The sequence below is a fragment of the Oncorhynchus keta genome, chromosome 18, assembly GCF_023373465.1.
Source record: "Oncorhynchus keta strain PuntledgeMale-10-30-2019 chromosome 18, Oket_V2, whole genome shotgun sequence".
Taxonomy (NCBI): domain Eukaryota; kingdom Metazoa; phylum Chordata; class Actinopteri; order Salmoniformes; family Salmonidae; genus Oncorhynchus; species Oncorhynchus keta.
Genome location: NC_068438.1, coordinates 30,276,820 through 30,296,596, shown reverse-complemented (window position 1 = coordinate 30,296,596; position 19,777 = coordinate 30,276,820). Strand labels below are relative to the sequence as shown.

Here is a 19,777-nt window from a genome sequence, read left to right as displayed (position 1 = left end):
ATTTGTGAAGAACTGTGCAGATTTGGAGGTTGATATTACGGTGCGATACGTAGTCAACTTTGACACCCTCGAGGTGGCTAAATCTGAAAAGATTGCACACTACCTCCCTGTTGCTCCATCAATCATAAACAAGCTGCCGTGAGTCGACAGGGCCACCTTCTTTTGCTTCCCTGTAGGGGCCCGGGAGCAAGTGACCTACTCGTAAAAATCTAGTTTTGCAGGTCATGGGAGTATCTCGGTCCTGAAGGGCGGCCTTCGTAAAGCTGATAAACTGGAGAGTCCTGCTCTACTCCATAGATCTTCTGAGAGAATTCCTCTGTGCAGACCAACTCGAGAAAGACGCACCAAGGCACGAGGGTGTTCAAACATCCCGGCGTCACATCAGGCTAAGTGGATAACGCAGCCCCGGGTTGTTTAAACAGCAGGTCCGGGACAAGGTGCTGTTTTCAACTCTCTCTCTCTCTCTACCGCACCTGTTGTCTCTAACTCTGAATGATCGCTATGAAAAGCCAACTGACATTTACTCCTGAGGTGCTGACCTGTTGCACCCTCTACAACCACTGTGATTATTATTATTTGACCCTGCTGGTCATCTATGAATGTTTGAACATCTTGGCCATGTACTGTTATAATCTCCATCCGGCACAGCCAGAAGAGGTCTGGCCACCCTTCAGAGCCTGGTTCCTCTCTAAGTTTCATCCTAGGTTCCTGCCTTTATGGGAAGTTTTTCCTAGCCACGGCGCTTCTACATCTGCATTGCTTGCTGTTTGGGGTTTTAGGATGGGTTTCTATATAGCACTTTGTGACATCGACTGATGTAAAAAAGGGTTTTATAAATTCATTTCATTGCTTGACATTGCTCCCTACTCCATAGAACGAAAACCATAACCGCAGTTGGGAGTCCACTTCGGTGCTCGTCAGAGCATGGTGGAATAGGGGACTCAGATGACAGTGCAGGCCGAAGAGAGTAATAGGGGTTGCTCACGGTGGTTCATCCTAGCATCAGAAATATGTCAACTTAAATCTACATTTTAATATAACAAAAAGTCATAAAGTTACAAATCGATTGTTTGTGCGTGCGTGCATGTGTGTGTGACTCCCTAGCTGCAGGAGAAGCATGCTGAGGTGAGAGGGGTTTGGGGGTGTTGTTGGAGAGTGAGGACACAGACCAAACTCAGCTGGAGAGACTGGAGCATGGAATAACAAACTACCTGCACATAGTCACCAACCTGGACATCACGGTAAGACGCACACACACATACGCACATACCGACAGAGACATACACACACATGCACACTCACTCTCTAGCTTTCATTCATGCCATCTCTCTCTCTCTCTCTCTCTCTCTCTCTCTCTCTCTCTCTCTCTCTCTCTCTCTCTCTCTCTCTCTCTCTCTCTCTCTCTCTCTCTCTCTCTTTCTTTCATTCTTTCTTTCTCCACAAATACTTGACTGTTTGTCTGCTGGTCCACAGGATGACTTGACAGACCCAGATCCAGACCCAGGCTCTCCCAGCCAGCAGAGCCAGAGTCTGAACCAGGTGCTGTAGCTGTACGGCAAGCTGCTCTGGGGGAAGCTAGAGTGGCTCTCCCTGGACATCAGAGACAGCTGCTTGGGACAGAGATGATAACCTGGGATTTCTTCTCTCTCCCTTATCAATGCTGAACTGGATGAAGAATCTCGGGCACACCCTGGTGGATATCTCTTTACTACACGGCAGTGTTTTGCTACCACCTGGATTTATTGATGGAGTTACAGAGTCCTCTGCTGGTGATATACAGCACGACATGGTATGGTACCCGTTGAGGGGTAGGTGGGGTCTGAGTAGGCTACAACTGGCTTCTATAGAGCTCGCCCGCGTGTAGTCCTAAAAACTGGAAATGAGTTTCCTCTGGTTGGTTCAGCATTCCTATAGGGGAAATGAATGTTGAAAGAATGTGGTTATGACAGCTTTAGGAGATCTTATATTTTTTGTTCTGTAAGATAATATCAGTTAACACTACCTTTATGAATGATGTCTTTCTGTGCTTGCTTTGCTGCTTACATAAATGCTTCAAATTTCACAAAAAGTGACATTAGCTGATGAAGATGATCTCATAGAACAAAATGCATACAATCTCCCCAACCTGTGCTTATCAAAATCCTTATTTTCAGCATGAATCCAAAACCCCATTAATTTCCCCATAGGCTTTGGCCAGCGAGCCATGGCGGTGTTAGATCCACAAAAGGACGCCATTAATGGCTCTCTGTTCGAAGCAGGCACTATCAGTGAGGCAAAGTCCACAGAGACTGGACCTATGCTCTTAATTAGATGAGACAATTCTAAAGACTGTTGGCCCCACTTTAAAGTGCCTCTGTGCCAAATTGGAAGAAGACTTGCTACATTATTTTCTCAAATGGGAATATCCACAGAGTAAAGGTAGCCTATTATGTATGGTTTTTCACAGGCATGATAGGAGGGAAAAAACATCCATGGTGGAAATATAGTTGGTTAAAATCGATTACTGTACTGGTTGGAAGAATGGAAGAGGAATATTTATCAAATGCACACTTTTGAAGAATGGTTGGTTTGGAAAAATTTGAGCCAAAAGACTGAATAAAAAGGTCAAGCGAGGGAGAAAGAGTGTGTGTGTTGTATTCTGTATGATTGATATTCAAGAGTCGAAAAAAACATGTTTGGCTATGTCACAGTTTATATTGAAATATGATTTGCTTATTATTTCTGTATTTTCAATATGCATGATGTAGCCTGTTACATGGAATGTTATAACAAATTGAAATCATTAAATGCATCCCATTAAACGGTGTAGGCTATGTAAATAATTAAATGTATAGACGTTATGTAGCCTACCCATGGTTTCTATTTATAGACTACATCCGTATAAGATTAAATCTAATGCAAGAGTGTGGACTTTTGGTATTAGTGCTGGACTCAGTGATTTATTTAGCAGTTTTTAGGTTGCGATTCCATGGTAACGTCAGATAGAAGGATTAGCCAACAGCAACATAATTACTGTAGGCTAATTTATTCCAAGGATACAATGTCACTTGTTGAGTGTAAACAGGTGTCAACTTTCGTTTCGATGCAAAGTTTCCAGTAATAAGGAAGTAAGACACGGAGATTGTCACAATGTAATATTTTAAACCAAAATGCTTTGACAAGTTGGAGAGAGTTGATTGGACAATTGGGCTGGCTCATACGAGCGGATGACAAACTAGAAAATACTGGCGTCACATGATAAATCTAGTCAATGGAATGAGCTCCGTGAAATCAGCGCCAATATGCGACATCAACGTGTCCCAAATAGCTTCAAAATAAAAGTTCTCCATTTACTTGAACACAATGGCTTGTTCGACATTGCCGATTGACTGATATACCAATCCTTGCATCATAAATAACTACTTTGTAGAACAGCCAGTCAGCATTTACCCAGGATGTATGGTGATTTGACTCTCTTGAACAAGGCCAGCATCACACACGCTATCACCATAAGGCCATTTTCTAATAAAAAATCCCCCCTGAAAAAAAGGTTACTTGACTGTTAAAGAATGCTTTTCTGATTTAACAATTTAAAAAAACATATAGTTTAAAGTTCCATGCATTTATTGAAAACACAAACAACATAGAGTCTGGTGTCTAGGTTTCTTCCTAGGTTCCTGCCTCTATGGTTGTTTTCCAAGCCACTGTGCTTCTGCATCTTCATTGCTTGCTCTTTGGGGGTTTAGGCTCGGTATCTGTAAAGCACTTTGTAACAACTGCTGATGTAAAAAGGGCATTATGAAATACATTTGATCAATTGATCAACAGATGTTTGATTCTATAACATTTATTTTAAACTATAGACGTCGTCAGCATAAAAGGGGGGCATTTCAGACTCTCTACAAATAAGATCCAGTTTCATACCATGAAGTTTACCGCAAGTGTCTATTTTTCAGCAGAAAGCTACTTTGACCGCTGACCCCAAAAAATACCCCAATAACCCAAGGCCATTTTTTTTTTTTTTTTTTACAAATCTCTCTCAAAAATACCCCAATGACACAAGGCCTTATTTACAAATCTCTCTCAAAAAAATACCCCAATAACCCAAGACCTTATTTACAAATCTCTTTAAAGAATACCTCAATGACACAAGGCCTTATTTACAGCTCTTTAAAGAATACCTCAACGACACAAGGCCTTATTTACAGCTCTTTAAAGAATACCTCAATGACACAAGGCCTTATTTACAGCTCTTTAAAGAATACCTCAATGACACAAGGCCTTATTTACAGCTCTTTAAAGAATACCTCAATGACACAAGGCCTTATTTACAGCTCTTTAAATAATACCTCAATGACACAAGGCCTTATTTACAGCTCTTTAAAGAATACCTCAATGGCACAAGGCCTTATTTACAGCTCTTTAGAGAATACCTCAATGACACAAGGCCTTATTTGCAGGTCTCTAAAAAATACCCCAATGTCACAGATCTTCACAGTATGACACAGGATCCCATTAGTAGAGGGTCTGAGCATTCCAAAACAACAACTTTTATAGTTTTAAAAGTACAATACTAAGCAGATGTACAGGGCTGACAACTTCTGTAGTTTAAATGGTACAGTAGAAATGTGATGTGTAGAGCTAAAATGAAAAAACTATTTAGAGGGTGCAACAGTTCAACACTTCAGGAGTCAATGTCAGTTGGCTTTTCATAGCTATGTATTCAGAGGTCAAGACAGCAGGCCCGGGAAAGAGAGAGAGAGACATTGTTATTTTTATTGTTTATTTCACTTTATATATTGACTTTATATATTATCTACTATTATCTGTTAACACATGTTTCCCATGCCAATAAAGCCCTTGAATTGAATTCAATTGAATTGACAGAAGGGGCCAAAACAGCAGGTCCGGGACAAGGTAGCACACCCGATGAATCAGGTCAGGGGTCCCCAGTTGCAGGCAGAACAGTACAACTGGACCAGCAGCACAACTGGATGGACTCGGGAAGGGGACAGCCAGGAGTCGTCAGGCCAGGTAGTCCTGAGGCATGGTCCTCGAGAGCATTTCTAAGATCACAGTACACCAGATAACAACCTGGCACATAGGCTATTGCAGCATACATACTTGGGACTTTCAAAGTTTGTTATTTGATTTCAATAATATATTGTTTGTATTTTGGATAAATGTATGTTTAAGCAATTTTAAATTCACCCTTAGCGTCATTGGCATTGGATGCGTCTGGTTTTCTGGCATTGGAAACAACCTGGTGCATCTGATTTTCAGGGATACAATACCTTCAACCTAGGTTCCCTTTCCCGTGAAAACCAAACGTGGGAACTCCGCTCAGGCGTTTCTTTTACCCCTGCTAAATTAGGTTGCTTAATAACTTTTATTTTGAAAATGTGCTGTATGATTACATGACCTAGATGTCGCTGGGTTCACAACACAGTGGCTATAATGGTAACGCTAAAGACAACTTTTACGAAAATGTGTCGTTTTTAATGTAGGCCCACGACAAGATAGTGCTGTCTCTGAGTTCGAGTGGAGTTAGGCCACACGAGGAGAACATGTATTTATAATGTCGAGGTAGGCATTCTATATCACTATATTGATTAACATTCAGACTTCAACGATTGGCCCGTGACAATGTTGTCCAGCGTCTGGTTACATTATTGAGAAAATCATGTCTTAGTAAAGTCACGCGAACTGATTTTTGCTTCTACGTTTGGGAGTGAACTCTAGAAACTAGCTTAGTTGATAAAGCCGAAACAATTGGTGGCAGGGTGTTCTGAAGTTCTGGCTAGTCCTAGTAGCCAACAGCAGCTTCGCCATGTCGGAGAGGACACCGCTCCTGCACTATCGTCTCTCCACAAGCGTCAATGAGCAGTCGGGGGAGCATCATACTACATGTCTGCCTGGGGAGACTGTGGAGCAGCCCCTGGCTTTTTCCAGACTGAAGTCGGCGCACCAGAGTCGTCCCAAAAAACTCTCCACATTCTTTGGGGTGGTGATACCCACCTTACTGTCTATGTTCAGCGTGGTGGTCTTCCTACGAATTGGTGAGTATAGCCTACGGTTATTTATGACAGTGTCCACAATATAGCTTTATTTTAGGCCCATGTTGGTAAATTTGAGCCAGTTGAATTCTACATCGGGCATAAATTAAAGTTGGAATCAGGAAAGTTAACTCTCACGACCTCTACAAACCAGAATGTGAAAAAAAAAATGTTAACGTTAAAATATAATTTTATTCAACATTCTTGAATATAAATACAGGCCTGATGGGAACATTTTTTTTTCGGTAAACTTTCCAAATGTCGACAAAAAATACGCTAGACAAGGTGGGATCTTCTTGTGTCAGTAAAACGAATGCAATTATTAGATTACAAATTAAGGAAATTATTAAATTCACACGGTGGTGAAAGTGCAAGGTGATGAGTTAAATGCGACTTTTCAATAAATATCGAGTCTTATTCTGGTGATTTGATCGTCGATGTTTGGCTGTTTTTTAACAAAATAATATCGGTATTTTGTCGTTATGTAGGCTATATGTGCGCTCTAGCCAAAAGCGGGCAGATACCAATTTTGGTTTTTGAAGTGGGGGAACATTATTTGGTGGGGGATTTGGGGTCCTCTCAATTTTGGGGGGCATCTGAAGCTATTTTCCTTGCATTTCTACAAAATCTAATAAGGCCCTCCTAGCCGTCTCTATTTAGAACGACAAAAAGTAAGCAAAAATGCCCACGGTCATCTAGGTAAGAGATCATTATTAAATATGCTTAAATGATTGCAGTGGCGACCCGAAGTTCAGGGCTCTTTTGAGCCCCACATTTTTAGCATAAAAAAACAACAATAAAACAAACAAAAAAACAAACATTTTAGGGGTGGCTTGCATGTTATTTTGGCATTAATAGGTGTCACATATCAGTTTGCAAACAATGTAAAATAATACATATTTGAGTTAATAAAGCAGCATACAAACATGGTCTCTTTTTTTTGTTTTCTTGAGTAAGGCAGCTCCAAAATGCAGGTATTTCCGCCGAGCTCAGTGCTTTCTGTGGTGGTGGGGCAAGCCATCAGAAAATACGGCGCATTGCACCGTGATTGGCTTAGTGTTCTGTCACTCATAAGGACACTAAGTCACCTCCAAGTCTTAAGGGTAGAGCTCTCAAATTCAAGCCCCTTGGGTGCTGCCATAAAGTTACATTAGAAGTGCCTATCCAAGAAGACTCAAGGTCATTGGCCACAGATAAAATGATGTCAAATCACGTTGTATCTACAGTAGCTTTGATTGTACTGATCTAAATCTGATCTGGACATTCTAAATCTTAGCTAGCAGTCATCATGAATCAAGTCGACAAACTACTGGCAAATCCTTTTTAATCCTTCTCATATGAAGATAAATAATGAAGAGCAATTTATAGATAAAATGTATCGGGTGCGTAACTGGTGGCAGGGAAGTGAAACACATGAGAATGGTGAATAGCCGGAGCAGTTTAATATATAAAACTAACGGAGTACAAAACAACAAACATAGGGGTACAAAAGTAAGGCACCAGTAACACATAGCATGAGTACTTACAAATAAACAATTCCCCACAAGGACATGGGGGGGGAAACAGAGGGAAAATATACAACATGTAATTAGGGAATTGAAAACAAGACAAAAAAATGGAACATGAAAAATGGATCGGCGATGGCTAGAAGACCGGTGACGTCGACCGCCGAACAAGGAGAGGAACCGACTTCGGTAGAAGTCGTGATAGCACCCCCCCCTCCCCCTTGATGCGAGGCTCCAGCAGCGCACCGGCCTCGTCCCGACACCGGCCTCGTCCTGGCGATAAGACCTCAGAAACCTACCCATATCCTGGTTAACTCTCTCCACCTGCCCATTACTCCTGGGGTTAAATCCTGAGGTAAGGCTGACCGAGATGCCCAGACGTTCCATGAACGCCCTCCAGACCCTCGACGTGAACTGGGGACCCCGATCAGACACTATATCCTCAGGCACCCCATAGTGCCGGAAGACGTGAGTAAACAGGGCCTCCGCAGTTCATAGGGCCGTAAGGAGACCGGGCAAAGGGAGGAGACGACAGGACTTAGAAAAACGATCCACAACGACCAGGATCGTGGTGTTACCCTGTGAAGGTGGAAGATCGGTTATGAAACCCACCGACAGGTGCGACCACGGGCCATTGTGGAACGGGTAAGGGTTGTAACTTACCTCTGGGCAGGTGCCTAGGAGCCTTACACTGGGTGCAAACCGAGAAGGAGGAAACATAAATAAACAATTCCCGACAAGAACATGGGGGAAACAGAGGGAAAATATACAACATGTAATTAGGGAATTGAAATCAGGTGTGTGTGAAAACAAGACATGGAAAATGGATCGGCGATGGCTAGAAGACTGGTGACGTTCTCTTTTCCTAGTTTAAAATGATAAACATTCAACATTGGCCATGCTGTCAATGAAGCATGGTTTGTGTCGCTCAAAAAACAACTTAACTTGGAACTGCAAAATCTGATTTTAGTGAGTTCAAGACAACTGGGACCTCGGGGAAAAACAAGCTACGACTGGGAAAATACATTTTGGACTTTCATCCAACTCGGAATTGTAAATTCATAACGCTGCCTCTTTCTAGAGCTACGACCTGAAGATCGGTGACTTCATCATGATTCAACCTTTCTATATATTCGAGTTCCCAGTTGTCTTGAAAGCACCATAAATCCAGAGAATCCCAGACTTTGATGAAAACTTTTGCCCAAGAAGGACCGCCGTGCCACCTTCCTGAGGTCCAAAAGTGTCTGGTATGCTGCTGCATAAATTATGTAATATGCCAGGGTGATATGCATACTGTAGCTAAGAAAGTAATACTATGTGTATGTTGTGTAGTAAGATGTTAGTAGCCCATGTGCCTCACCCTAATAATTTGTCTATTTTTCACCTCTTAATTTTGCCTACTGTTCTGACTTGGTGGTGAACATGTAGCCTATGAGCTGTTTTTGATAAATGTAATCATTGAATGTTGTAATTTTCATTGTCTGCTTATATGCCCCCTTTATTTATCCTATGGTTCTGACTGTTGTACAGGGAGAACACTGTAAGAATGGCCCATGTTCTTAATTCTGTCACTGTTCATTTCAAAGGTGCTGAACAAATAGTTTTACTGACTACGTCCTAGCTTGCTCGTTAATGTCTTAATCAAAATTACGAATAGCCTCTTATCCGCTTGTTGTCCCCTTATGCCATAGTTTGTACATCTCAATTGTCAGTAGAAAGCACATTTGTTTAACTTATGGCTGGGGGCAGTATTGAGTAGCTTGGCTGAATAAGGTGCCCAGATTAAACTGCCTGCTACTCAGTCCCAGTTGCTAATATATGCATAGTATTAGTATATTTGGATAGAACACTCTGAAGTTTCTAAAACTGTTTGAGTATAACATAATTCATATGACAGGCAAAAACCTGAGATAAAATCCAACCAGGAAGTGGGAAATCTGAGGTTGGTCGTTTTCCAACTCATTCCCTATTGAAGATACAGTGGGATATTGGTCATGTTGCACTTCCTATGGCTTCCACTAGATGTCAACAGTCTTTAGAACCTAGTTTGATGCTTCTACTGTAAAGTGGGGGCGAATGAGAGGGGAATGAGTCGGAGGTCTGGCAGAATGCTTCGTGCTCGTGAGTCTTGTTCATGTGGGAGGTAGCTTGCGTACCATCGCAATTCTACAGGCAAAGGAATTCTCCGGTTGGAACATTATTGAAGATTCATGTTAAAAACATCCTAAAGATTTATTCTATACATCGTTTGACATGTTTCTACGGACTGTAATGTAACTTTTTGACATTTTGTCTGCTCCTAGTGAACGTGCTTTGTGACTTCGCGCTTCGTGACATAACACGCTAACAAAAGTAGCTATTTGGACATAAATGATGGACATTATCGAACAAAACAAACATTTATTGTGGGACTGTGATTCCTGGGAGTGCATTCTGATGAAGATCATCAAGTGAATATTTATAATGCTTTCTGACTAATGTTGACTGCACAATATGGCATATCTTTTTGGCTTGTTTGGTCTCTGAGCGCCGAACTCAGATTATAGCATGGTTTGCTTTTTCCGTAAAGCTTTTTTGAAATCTGACACAGAGTTTGCCTTAAGGAGAAGTGTATCTAAAGTTCCATGCATAACACTTGTATTTTCATCAACATTTATGAGTATTTCTGTAAATTGATGTGGCTCTCTGCAAAATCACTGGATGATTTTGGAACTACTGAACACAATGCGCCAATATATACTGACATTTTTTTATATAAATATGAACTTTATTGAACAAAACATATATGTATTGTGTAACATGAAGTCCTATAAGTGTCATCTGATGAAGATCATCAAAGGTTAGTGATTAATTTTATCTCTCTTTCTGATTTTTTTTGACTCCTCTCTTTGGCTGGAAAAAAGGGACTTGGCTCTGACCTAACAATTGTTTGTGGTGCTTTTGCCGTAAAGCCTATTTGAAATCAGACACTGGTGGGATTAACAAGAAGTGTCTTAAAAATGGTGTGAAATACTACTATATTTGAGGAATTTTAATTTTGGGATTTCTGTTGTTTTGAATTTGGCGCCCTGCACTTTCACTGGCTGTTGTCATATCGATCCCGTTAGCGGGATCTCAGCCCAAAGAAGTTTTAAGCAATTCAGCCATATCAACTATATATTTTTTTATAGTCAGTAAATGAGACTGTTTCACTGCCAGACATGGCTCCGCTGATAGCCAGGTAGGTGTAGCAGTGGTAAGGTGTTGGGACTGCTGTTGGGACTCTTATGTAGGCCCTAATAGTTTGTGGGCACCGTTTGTCATCGTTATATTGCAGTTAATGTATTGTTTAGTGTTGTATAGTGGCTTTGCTGGCATTCATCTCACTTTTAAAACATTTTTTACCCACCAAGATGTACATGCTTAAATCACCACTGAGTGATTGATTAGACTGAACTAGATCAATGATAATTAAATCAATATTGTTGCACCTTTTAACCAATAGCCGAACAAATAAACAACTCTTACAAAGTACAGACTTAAAGAATAAAAGATTATCAAGCCATCATCTATATCAAATTTCAGCCAGACCGCCCAGCCAGCCTGAACCACCTGCACGCCCAACCCTTGTCACTCTAGTCAATAACTCAAATCTCTCCCCAACACAACTTCTTTCCCATGTTTTTTTTTAATGTCTCAGGGCAAAGGTTTGGAAAACATCCATTTAATAAAATCACACACACGCTACCATTCAAAAGTTTGGGGTCACTTCGAATTGTCCTTGTTTTTTGAAAGAAAATCACTTTTTTGTGCATTAAAATAAGATCAAGTTGATCAGAAATGCAGTGTAGACATTGCTAATGTTGTAAATGACTGTTGTAGCTGGAAACAGCAGATAAATAATAATTTGAATATCTATGTAATTCATTGGACAGTGACCATTTTTTTTGTTATTTTGGTTCTGTACTCTAGCACTTTGAAAGGAAACAATAACAATGAGGGTGACGTGCAGACTCCGCTTTAATTTGAGGGTATTTTCATACATATTGGATGAACCGTTTAGAAATTATAGCTCCTTTTTGTACATGCCCCCCCATTTTAAGCTACTACAAGTTTTTGTTAAATTGGCTTCAGATGTGTGTCGTTAGGCAGTCGAAATTAATTTGTGTCGTTAGTGAATGCAGGAGAGCTGTTGATGAAAAGTATTGATTCTAGACTATGCTATTGCCTTTGGAGGTTGTTGTTGGGGTGTGACAACATGAGAAAGGTAGCAGTGTCATTGCAAATTAAGCTGGCCGTCATAAGGCTCAGAAATGAAAATCAATCAGGAACATTGCAAAAACCCTGGGCATGCCCAAGTCAACAGTTTGGTTCATCATTAACAAGAAAAAAACAACCGGTGAACTCAATTATGTCAAAAGACCCAGTAGACTGAGGAAGACCACTGTAGTGGATGACCGGAGAATACTCTCTATGGTAAATAAACCCCCCCTGACAACAGCCCAACAGATCAGAAACACTCTCCTGGATGCAGGTGTAGATGTGTCAGTCTACCATACGTAGAAGACCACACCAGCAGGACTACAGAGGGTACACTACAAGATGCAAAGTAGAGGTTGACCGATTAGGATTTTTCAATGCCGATACAGATACCGATTTATTGGAGGACCAAAAAATCAGAACGATTAAATCAGCCTATTTATAAAAATAAATAAATAAAAAAAGTATTTCTTTGTAATAATGATAATTACAACAATACTGAATTAACACTTATTTTAACTTAATATAATACATCAATACAATCAATTTGGCCTCAAGTAAATAATGAAACATGTTAAATTTGGTTTAAATAATGCAAAAACAAAGTGTTGGAGAAGAACGTAAAAGTGCAATATGTGCCATGTAAGAAAGTTAACGTTTCAGTTCCTTGCTCAGAACATGAGAACATATGAAAGCTGGTGGTTCCTTTTAACATGAGTCTTCAATATTCCAAGGTAAGAAGTTTTAGGTTGTAGTTATTATAGGACTATTTCTCTCTATACCATTTGTATTTCATTAACCTTTGACTATTGGATGTTCTTATAGGCACTTTAGTATTGCCAGTGTAACAGAATAGCTTCCGTCCCTCTCCTCGCTCCTACCTGGGCTCAAACCAGGAACACATTGACAACAGCCACCCTCGAAGCAGCGTTAACCATGTAGAACAAGGGAAACAACCACAGGCTCAGAGCGAATGATGTTTGAAACGCTATTAGCCCGTGCTAACTAGCTAGCAATTTCACTTCGGTTACACCAGCCTCGTCTCGGGAGTTGATTAGGTTTGAAGTCATAAACAGCGCAATGCTTGACCCACAACTAAGAGCTGCTGGCAAAACGCACGAAAGTGCTGTTTGAATGAATGTTTACGCGCCTGCTTCTGCCTACCACCGCTCAGTCAGATACTTGTATGCTTGTATGCTCAGTCAGATTATATGCAACGCAGGACAACGCTAGATAATATCTAGTAATATCATCAACCATGTGTAGTTAACTAGTGATTATGATTGATTGTTTTTTATAAGAAGTTTAATGCTGGCTAGCAACTTACTTTGGCTTACTGCATTTGAGTAACAGGCAGTCAGCTTGTGGAGTGCAACGAGAGAGAGGCAGGTCGTTATCGAGTTGGACTAGTTAACGGTAAGGTTGCAAGATTGGATCCCCGAGCTGACAAGGTGAAAATCTGTCTTTCTGCCCCTGAACGAGGCAGTTAACCCACCGTTCCTAGGTAAAAATGAAAAAAAAAAACTGCAATCGGCGCCCAAAAATACAGATTTCCGATTGTTATGAAAACTTGAAATCGGACCTAACTAATCGACCATTCCGATTAATCGGTCAACCTTTAATGCACACCACTGATAAAGCTGAAGAATAGAAAAGCAAGATTACCGTTTGCTAAAAAGCACCTAAAAGAGCCCCAAGAGTTCTGGAGAAAAGTGTTGTGGACAGATGAGACAAAGATTAATATGTACCAGAGTGATGGAAAGTGTGGAGGGGGTGTTATGGCTTGGGCCTGTATGGCTGCCAGTGGAACAGGCTGACTTGTCTTCTCGATAATGTGACTGCAGACAGAAGTAGTACAATGAATTCTGAGGTCTACAGATATTTTATCTGCTTAGATAAAACTAAATGCCTCAACTCATTCGATGGCACTTCATCATGCAACAAGACAATGATCCTGAACATACTGCTAGAGCAACGAAGGGGTTTTTGATGGCCAAAAAGTGGAAAATCCTTGACTGGCTGAGTCAATCACCAGATCTGAATACTTTTGAGCATGCATTTTACATGCTGAATATGAGAGTTGAGATTGCCTGCAATGACAACAAGCTCAGTCCGATGATGCCGTGATCGATCCCGCTCCAGAGTACAGGCCTTGGTGTAATGCTCATTCCTTTGACGATAAATGCAAATCTGATCATCACCCCTGGTGAGACACAACCGTGACTCGTCAGTGAAGAGCACTTTTTACGTGTCTTGTCTGGTCCAGCGATGGTGGGTTTGTGCCCATAGGCGACGTTGTTGCTGGTGATGTAAGGCAGGTTCTCATCAGACAACAGGCCTACAAGCCCTCAGTCCAGCCTCTCTCAGCCTATTACGGACAGTCTGAGCACTGATGGAGGGATTGTGCGTTCCTGGTGTAACTCAGGCAGTTGTTGTTGCCATCTTGTAGCTGTCCCGCAGGTGTGATGTTCGGATGTACTGATCCTGTACAGGTGTTGTTACACATGGTCTGCCACTGCGAGGACGATCAGTTGTCTGTCCTGGCTCCCTGTAGCCCTGTCTTAGTGGTAGGTGAAAATTTCTGTTAATTGAATGATTAGAATATACTGCCCTGAAACATATAATTAAATGGAATTGATTAGAATGTATGAAATCATAATCAATAAATGTGTAGTCCTAGTCAGAATTAGGGTAAAACAATATGCCTTTATGCTATTTTAAACACAGACTGTCTGAGCTTGATGCCGACCTGACTAGAAATTTGGGAGAGAACGGGGAGTACGTCTCAAGGACAAAGTCACTATCTCTGTCGGCTGGGAAGTGAGACGTGTGTGCGTAGCAGGACATGTTTGTGTGTATGTGTGTGCGTATGTTTATGTGGGCGTGAGAAGTCGGTATAAAATGAATTGATTTTGTATTCTTGACTTCAGAACGTTCCGTGAATAAACCTTTGACTATTTAGCTGGGCCTCCGTCTGTTTCATTCGACCAGGATCTTACAAATACTGGTTTGCAGACAGAGTAATATAATTAAATTGGGTGATGTACCTGGAGAACATAATTCTCCTATCACTTAGGCGTCTCGCAGTACGGACATGGCAATTTCTTGCCCTGGCCACATCTGCAGTCCTCATGGCTCCTTGCAGCATGCATGAGGCACAAGTTTTTTGTTGTTGTTGTTGATTATCTTTGAATGACAGGGTCCTGAAAAAGGGATGTTTCTTTTTTTTGCTGAGTTTAGTACTGTAGAGCTATTTTTACTGGCACACAATATAGCTGGAATCACCCCATCCTAACAATCTCCAGTATCAACGTTTGCAAGCAAACAAAAATGGGGAGAATGTAGACATGCTGAGATAAAAGAACTTACTCTTTTCCAGAATTCAGCCAGCCTTCACAAGACCACAACATATGCAAATATGTCCCCTTTTGTGCTTTACACCTCCAACAGAATAATAACATTTCTGAGTGAATGATATTCAGTTTCACTGGCATATAATATGTTCTATGGATGGTCTTAAACTGCAGTATTTTATGTCTGAGGTTATATGAACATTACAGAGCATTCAAAGACATCGGTTTCCATTCATCATCATCATCCGTCTCCCAGGGCTTCCTCACATTTTTGTTTGACATGTTTTGTCATCTGTAAAAGTCTCTATCAACCCTTGATATATTTTGGATATCAATTTTAGAGGTTTGCCAGACTGCCTTACAATAGGTTCAATCTTTGAAGCGTCTGGCTTGTCCAGTGTTTACTGCACGAGAGAATAAAGTGTTGCATCTGCAAAAAGGTTCACCTCAGTGCAGTCAGACTGGTCTTCCCTGGTTGCCTGACACCATCTGATCCTACTCAGATGAAGCATTTCAAATAATTACCTTGGTGTACATTTATACATTGATTCTATTCTTAGATAATATAATGGCTCAATAACTGAAGTGACCATTATTCCCAGATCCCAGACTGTAGTCTACCCATCAACTCAAGATGGAACTTTGTATCCATTCACTGATTGTTATAATATACTGCAAAATTCACCTGAGCTCTGAAAACTGGTCTTCCCTGGCTGTCTGACACTGCAGGGACACCTTTCACCATCTGATCCTGCTAAGACATGATGAGCACTGTGCACCATAACAGTGAAGCCTGTAGAGCTGTTTATACTGTGTCAGTGTAACAAGTAGGAAATTAGCTAGGGAAACTGACAGATCAATAAAGTTATATTGCCTGAAAAAATGTCTGAGCATCTACAGTTTCATCATTTGACTCAGCATGTCTCATGTCCCCCCTGTCCCCAGTGATGCCCCTGGTTAGAAGACATGCCAATTCGGGAGGTGGCGTACTCACTATATATAATGTAAAGAAACAAATATGAGATCAGTAAAGTTGAAAATGCGATGGAAACCCATTTAACTTGTATGTTTTATTCAGTAGTGATTAATTTACATCTGTCCCTCATTTTAAGGTCAACCCTGTTACATGAACTAAACTCTCGTTTTATTATGGTGAACCTATTCCTTTTTACAGTGTAAAAGCAGGTGAGCTGGTTCTATTCTCATTGGCCATTTTCTGGTGGAAAACGAAGCAGGTTGAGCAGAACACTTCAACCAAGAGCGTCTGCTAAATGACTTAAATGTAAATGTAATAGAAAAGCTTGAAATGTTTTAGCAATTCTGCGTTCAGTTGCTACTCCCTGATACACACATCATGCTTTGATTACCCCTGTCACAATGAGATTTATGGATTTAAAGTGAAATCTTCAACCCTGTAATCTTCAACTTGGCACTTACTATAGGCATTTTTTTGTTTTTAACCGCTTGATGGGAATAACGTGTTGTCATAAAGAGCACTTTCAATCTTGAAATTAGTTGAAATCAAACCATTTTTTACCACGTTACACTTGATGGAATGACCCTTGTACCACTTGGAAAGTCCCTTGATGTGTTACAGCACAAAGGTATGAACTTTTGAGAGGTATGGAGAAAAAGTAGGTTCACGGATAGGGCCTACTGGAGTGAGTGCTTCCCAGGACACATTGGGAATGGACTGTTATGGCGGTCATAGTCATGATAATAATATGTAAGACAACCATTTTCTTATTGGAGGAATAGAGTAGTTTGAAGTGGACTAACTTTGAGTAAAATGTAGTTCTAGCTCTTGGAAGAAATGGCTTTATTGCCTCGTACCATAACTTCGAAGATATGTTTACAAATACAATCCCCATTCATTAATATCTCATCTGTTTTCTTTGTTCAGAGGTGTTTCATTCTATCACACGGTAAGTAAAGTGGTCTCTGTGTTCTCTCTCCTGCCTTAATGTGCTACCCCCTCTGTTTTCTCAACTAACATCAAGGCGGTGGCCCGTTCCTGTAGGTTCATGCTCTACAACATCCGCAGAGTACGACCCTGCCTCACACAGGAAGCGGCGCAGGTCCTAATCCAGGCACTTGTCATCTCCCGTCTGGATTACTGCAACTCTGTTGGCTGGGCTCCCTGCCTGTGCCATTAAACCCCTACAACTCATCCAGAACGCCGCAGCCCGTCTGGTGTTCAACCTTCCCAAGTTCTCTCACGTCACCCCGCTCCTCCGCTCTCCACTGGCTTCCAGTTGAAGCTCGCATCCGCTACAAGACCATGGTGCTTGCCTACGGAGCTGTGAGGGGAACGGCACCTCAGTACCTCCAGGCTCTGATCAGGCCCTACACCCAAACAAGGGCACTGCGTTCATCCACCTCTGGCCTGCTCGCCTCCCTACCACTGAGGAAGTACAGTTCCCGCTCAGCCCAGTCAAAACTGTTCGCTGCTCTGGCCCCCCAATGGTGGAACAAACTCCCTCACGACGCCAGGACAGCGGAGTCAATAACCACCTTCCGGAGACACCTGAAACCCCACCTCTTTAAGGAATACCTAGGATAGGATAAGTAATCCTTCTCACCCCCCCCCCCTTTTAAGATTTGATGCACTATTGTAAAGTGACTGTTCCACTGGATGTCATAAGGTGAATGCACCAATTTGTAAGTCGCTCTGGATAAGAGCGTCTGCTAAATGACTTAAATGTAAATGTAAATGTTTTGCCCCTTGTCTCATACCTCTGCTGCTGTGGTGTAGAAACACACAGGCTGAACAGCTACCAGTTTGAGAGACAATAATACAATTCCACATAACATAAGCACTGCAGTGCATTGGGTCTTATCTGGAACAATGTAGTGCTTATGTTTCAACAATGCATAGGAGCAATAGGAGTGCTGCCCAGTGAATTGGAAAAGTTCTGTTTTTGTTAAAAGCATGAAATAACTTGTTATGCATTTTGACCTATTGTTGAATGTTGCAAGGAAATAGTAACATTGTAGAAGTTTGGTATTTTGCCATAGGCTATTATCAATATAAAAAAACTATTTTCAGTCTAAACTGATTTTGTGACATCAACAACATTTCTTAAACGGATCTGAATTAGAGGTTGACCGATTATGATTTTTCAAAGCCGATACCGATTATTGGAGGACCAAAAAAGCCGATACCGATTTTTTTTAAATCTGCCAATAAAAAATATTAAAAAATTAAAGTATTTCTTTGTAATAATGACAAATACTGAACAAACACTTATTTTAACTTAATATAATAGATCAATAAAATCAATTTAGCCTCAAGTAAATAATGAAACATGTTCAATTTGGTTTAAATAAATGCAAAAACAAAGTGTTGGAGAAAGTAAAAGTGCAATATATGCTAACGTTTCAGTTCCTTGCTCAGAACATGAGAACATATGAAAGCTGGTGGTTCCTTTTAACATGAGTCTTCAATATTCCCAGGTAAGAAGTTTTAGGTTGTAGTTATTATCGGAATTATAGGACTATTTCCCTCTATACCATTTGTATTTTGTTAACCTTTGACTATTGGATGTTCTTATAGGCACTTTAGTATTGCCAGTGTAACAGAATAGCTTCCTTCCCTCTCCTCGCTCCTACCTGGGCTCAAACCAGGAACACATTGACAACAGCCACCCTCGAAGCAGCGTTAACCATGTAGAACAAGGGAAACAACCACAGGCTCAGAGCGAGTGATGTTTGAAACGCTATTAGCCCGTGCTAACTAGCTAGCCATTTCACATCGGTTACACCAGCCTCATCTCGGGAGTTGATAGGTTTGAAGTCATAAACAGCGCAATGCTTGACGCACAACGAAGAGCTGCTGGCAAAACGCACGAAAGTGCTGTTTGAATGAATGTTTACGCGCCTGCTTCTGCCTACCACCGCTCAGTCAGATACTTAGATACTTGCATGCTCAGTCAGATTATATGCAGCGCAGGACACGCTAGATAATATCTAGTAATATCATCAACCATGTGTAGTTAACTAGTGATTATGATTGATTGTTTTTTATAAGATAAGTTTAATGCTGGCTAGCAACTTAGCTTGGCTTACTGCATTCATGTAACAGGCAGTCTCCTTGTGGAGTGCAACGAGAGCGAGGCAGGTCGTTATTGTGTTGGAATAGTTAACTGGTTGCAAGATTGGATCCCCCGAACTGACATGGTGAAAATATGTTGTTCTGACCCTGAACAAGGCAGTTAAACCACCGTTCCTAGGCCGTCATTGAAAATAATAGTGTTCTTAACTGACTTGCCTAGTTAAATACATTTTTTTTTTTTTTTTTTACAATCGGCAGATTGGCTCCCAAAAATACCGATTTCCAATTGTTATGAAAACTTGAAATCGGCCCTAATTAATCGGCCATTCTAATTAATTGGTCGACCTGTAATCTGAATGCCTTGCATGATGTTTTGGTTAATAATGACATGACTCTGTCTCAACTGTGTAGTTAAGGTGAAAGCTAATGAGAATTCCCCACTGCACGTTCTTATAGACAATTACTGTGAATTCCAGTTTCAACTTCCTGTAGGAAAGTTGTTCCACCACTTGTTAAATCACCAAAACCCAGTACCCATTAGGGACTTTGAGATTATTTGAATTCGTTGTGTTTAACCATAGTGTGGCCCTT

General features: G+C 41.0%; 1 protein-coding gene across 1 annotated transcript in view; it reads left to right on the top strand.

Annotated features, from left to right (window-relative positions):
- The first annotated feature begins 5,459 nt into the window (after positions 1-5,459).
- The window catches only part of LOC118373519 (solute carrier family 12 member 9-like), a 64,538-nt gene continuing 50,220 nt past the window's right edge, over positions 5,460-19,777 (top strand). Inside the window, exon 1 of the mRNA XM_035759669.2 lies at positions 5,460-6,038. Within this exon, the coding sequence (XP_035615562.1) occupies positions 5,810-6,038 (229 nt within the window). The 5' untranslated portion in view covers positions 5,460-5,809. The remainder of the gene's footprint in view (positions 6,039-19,777) is intronic.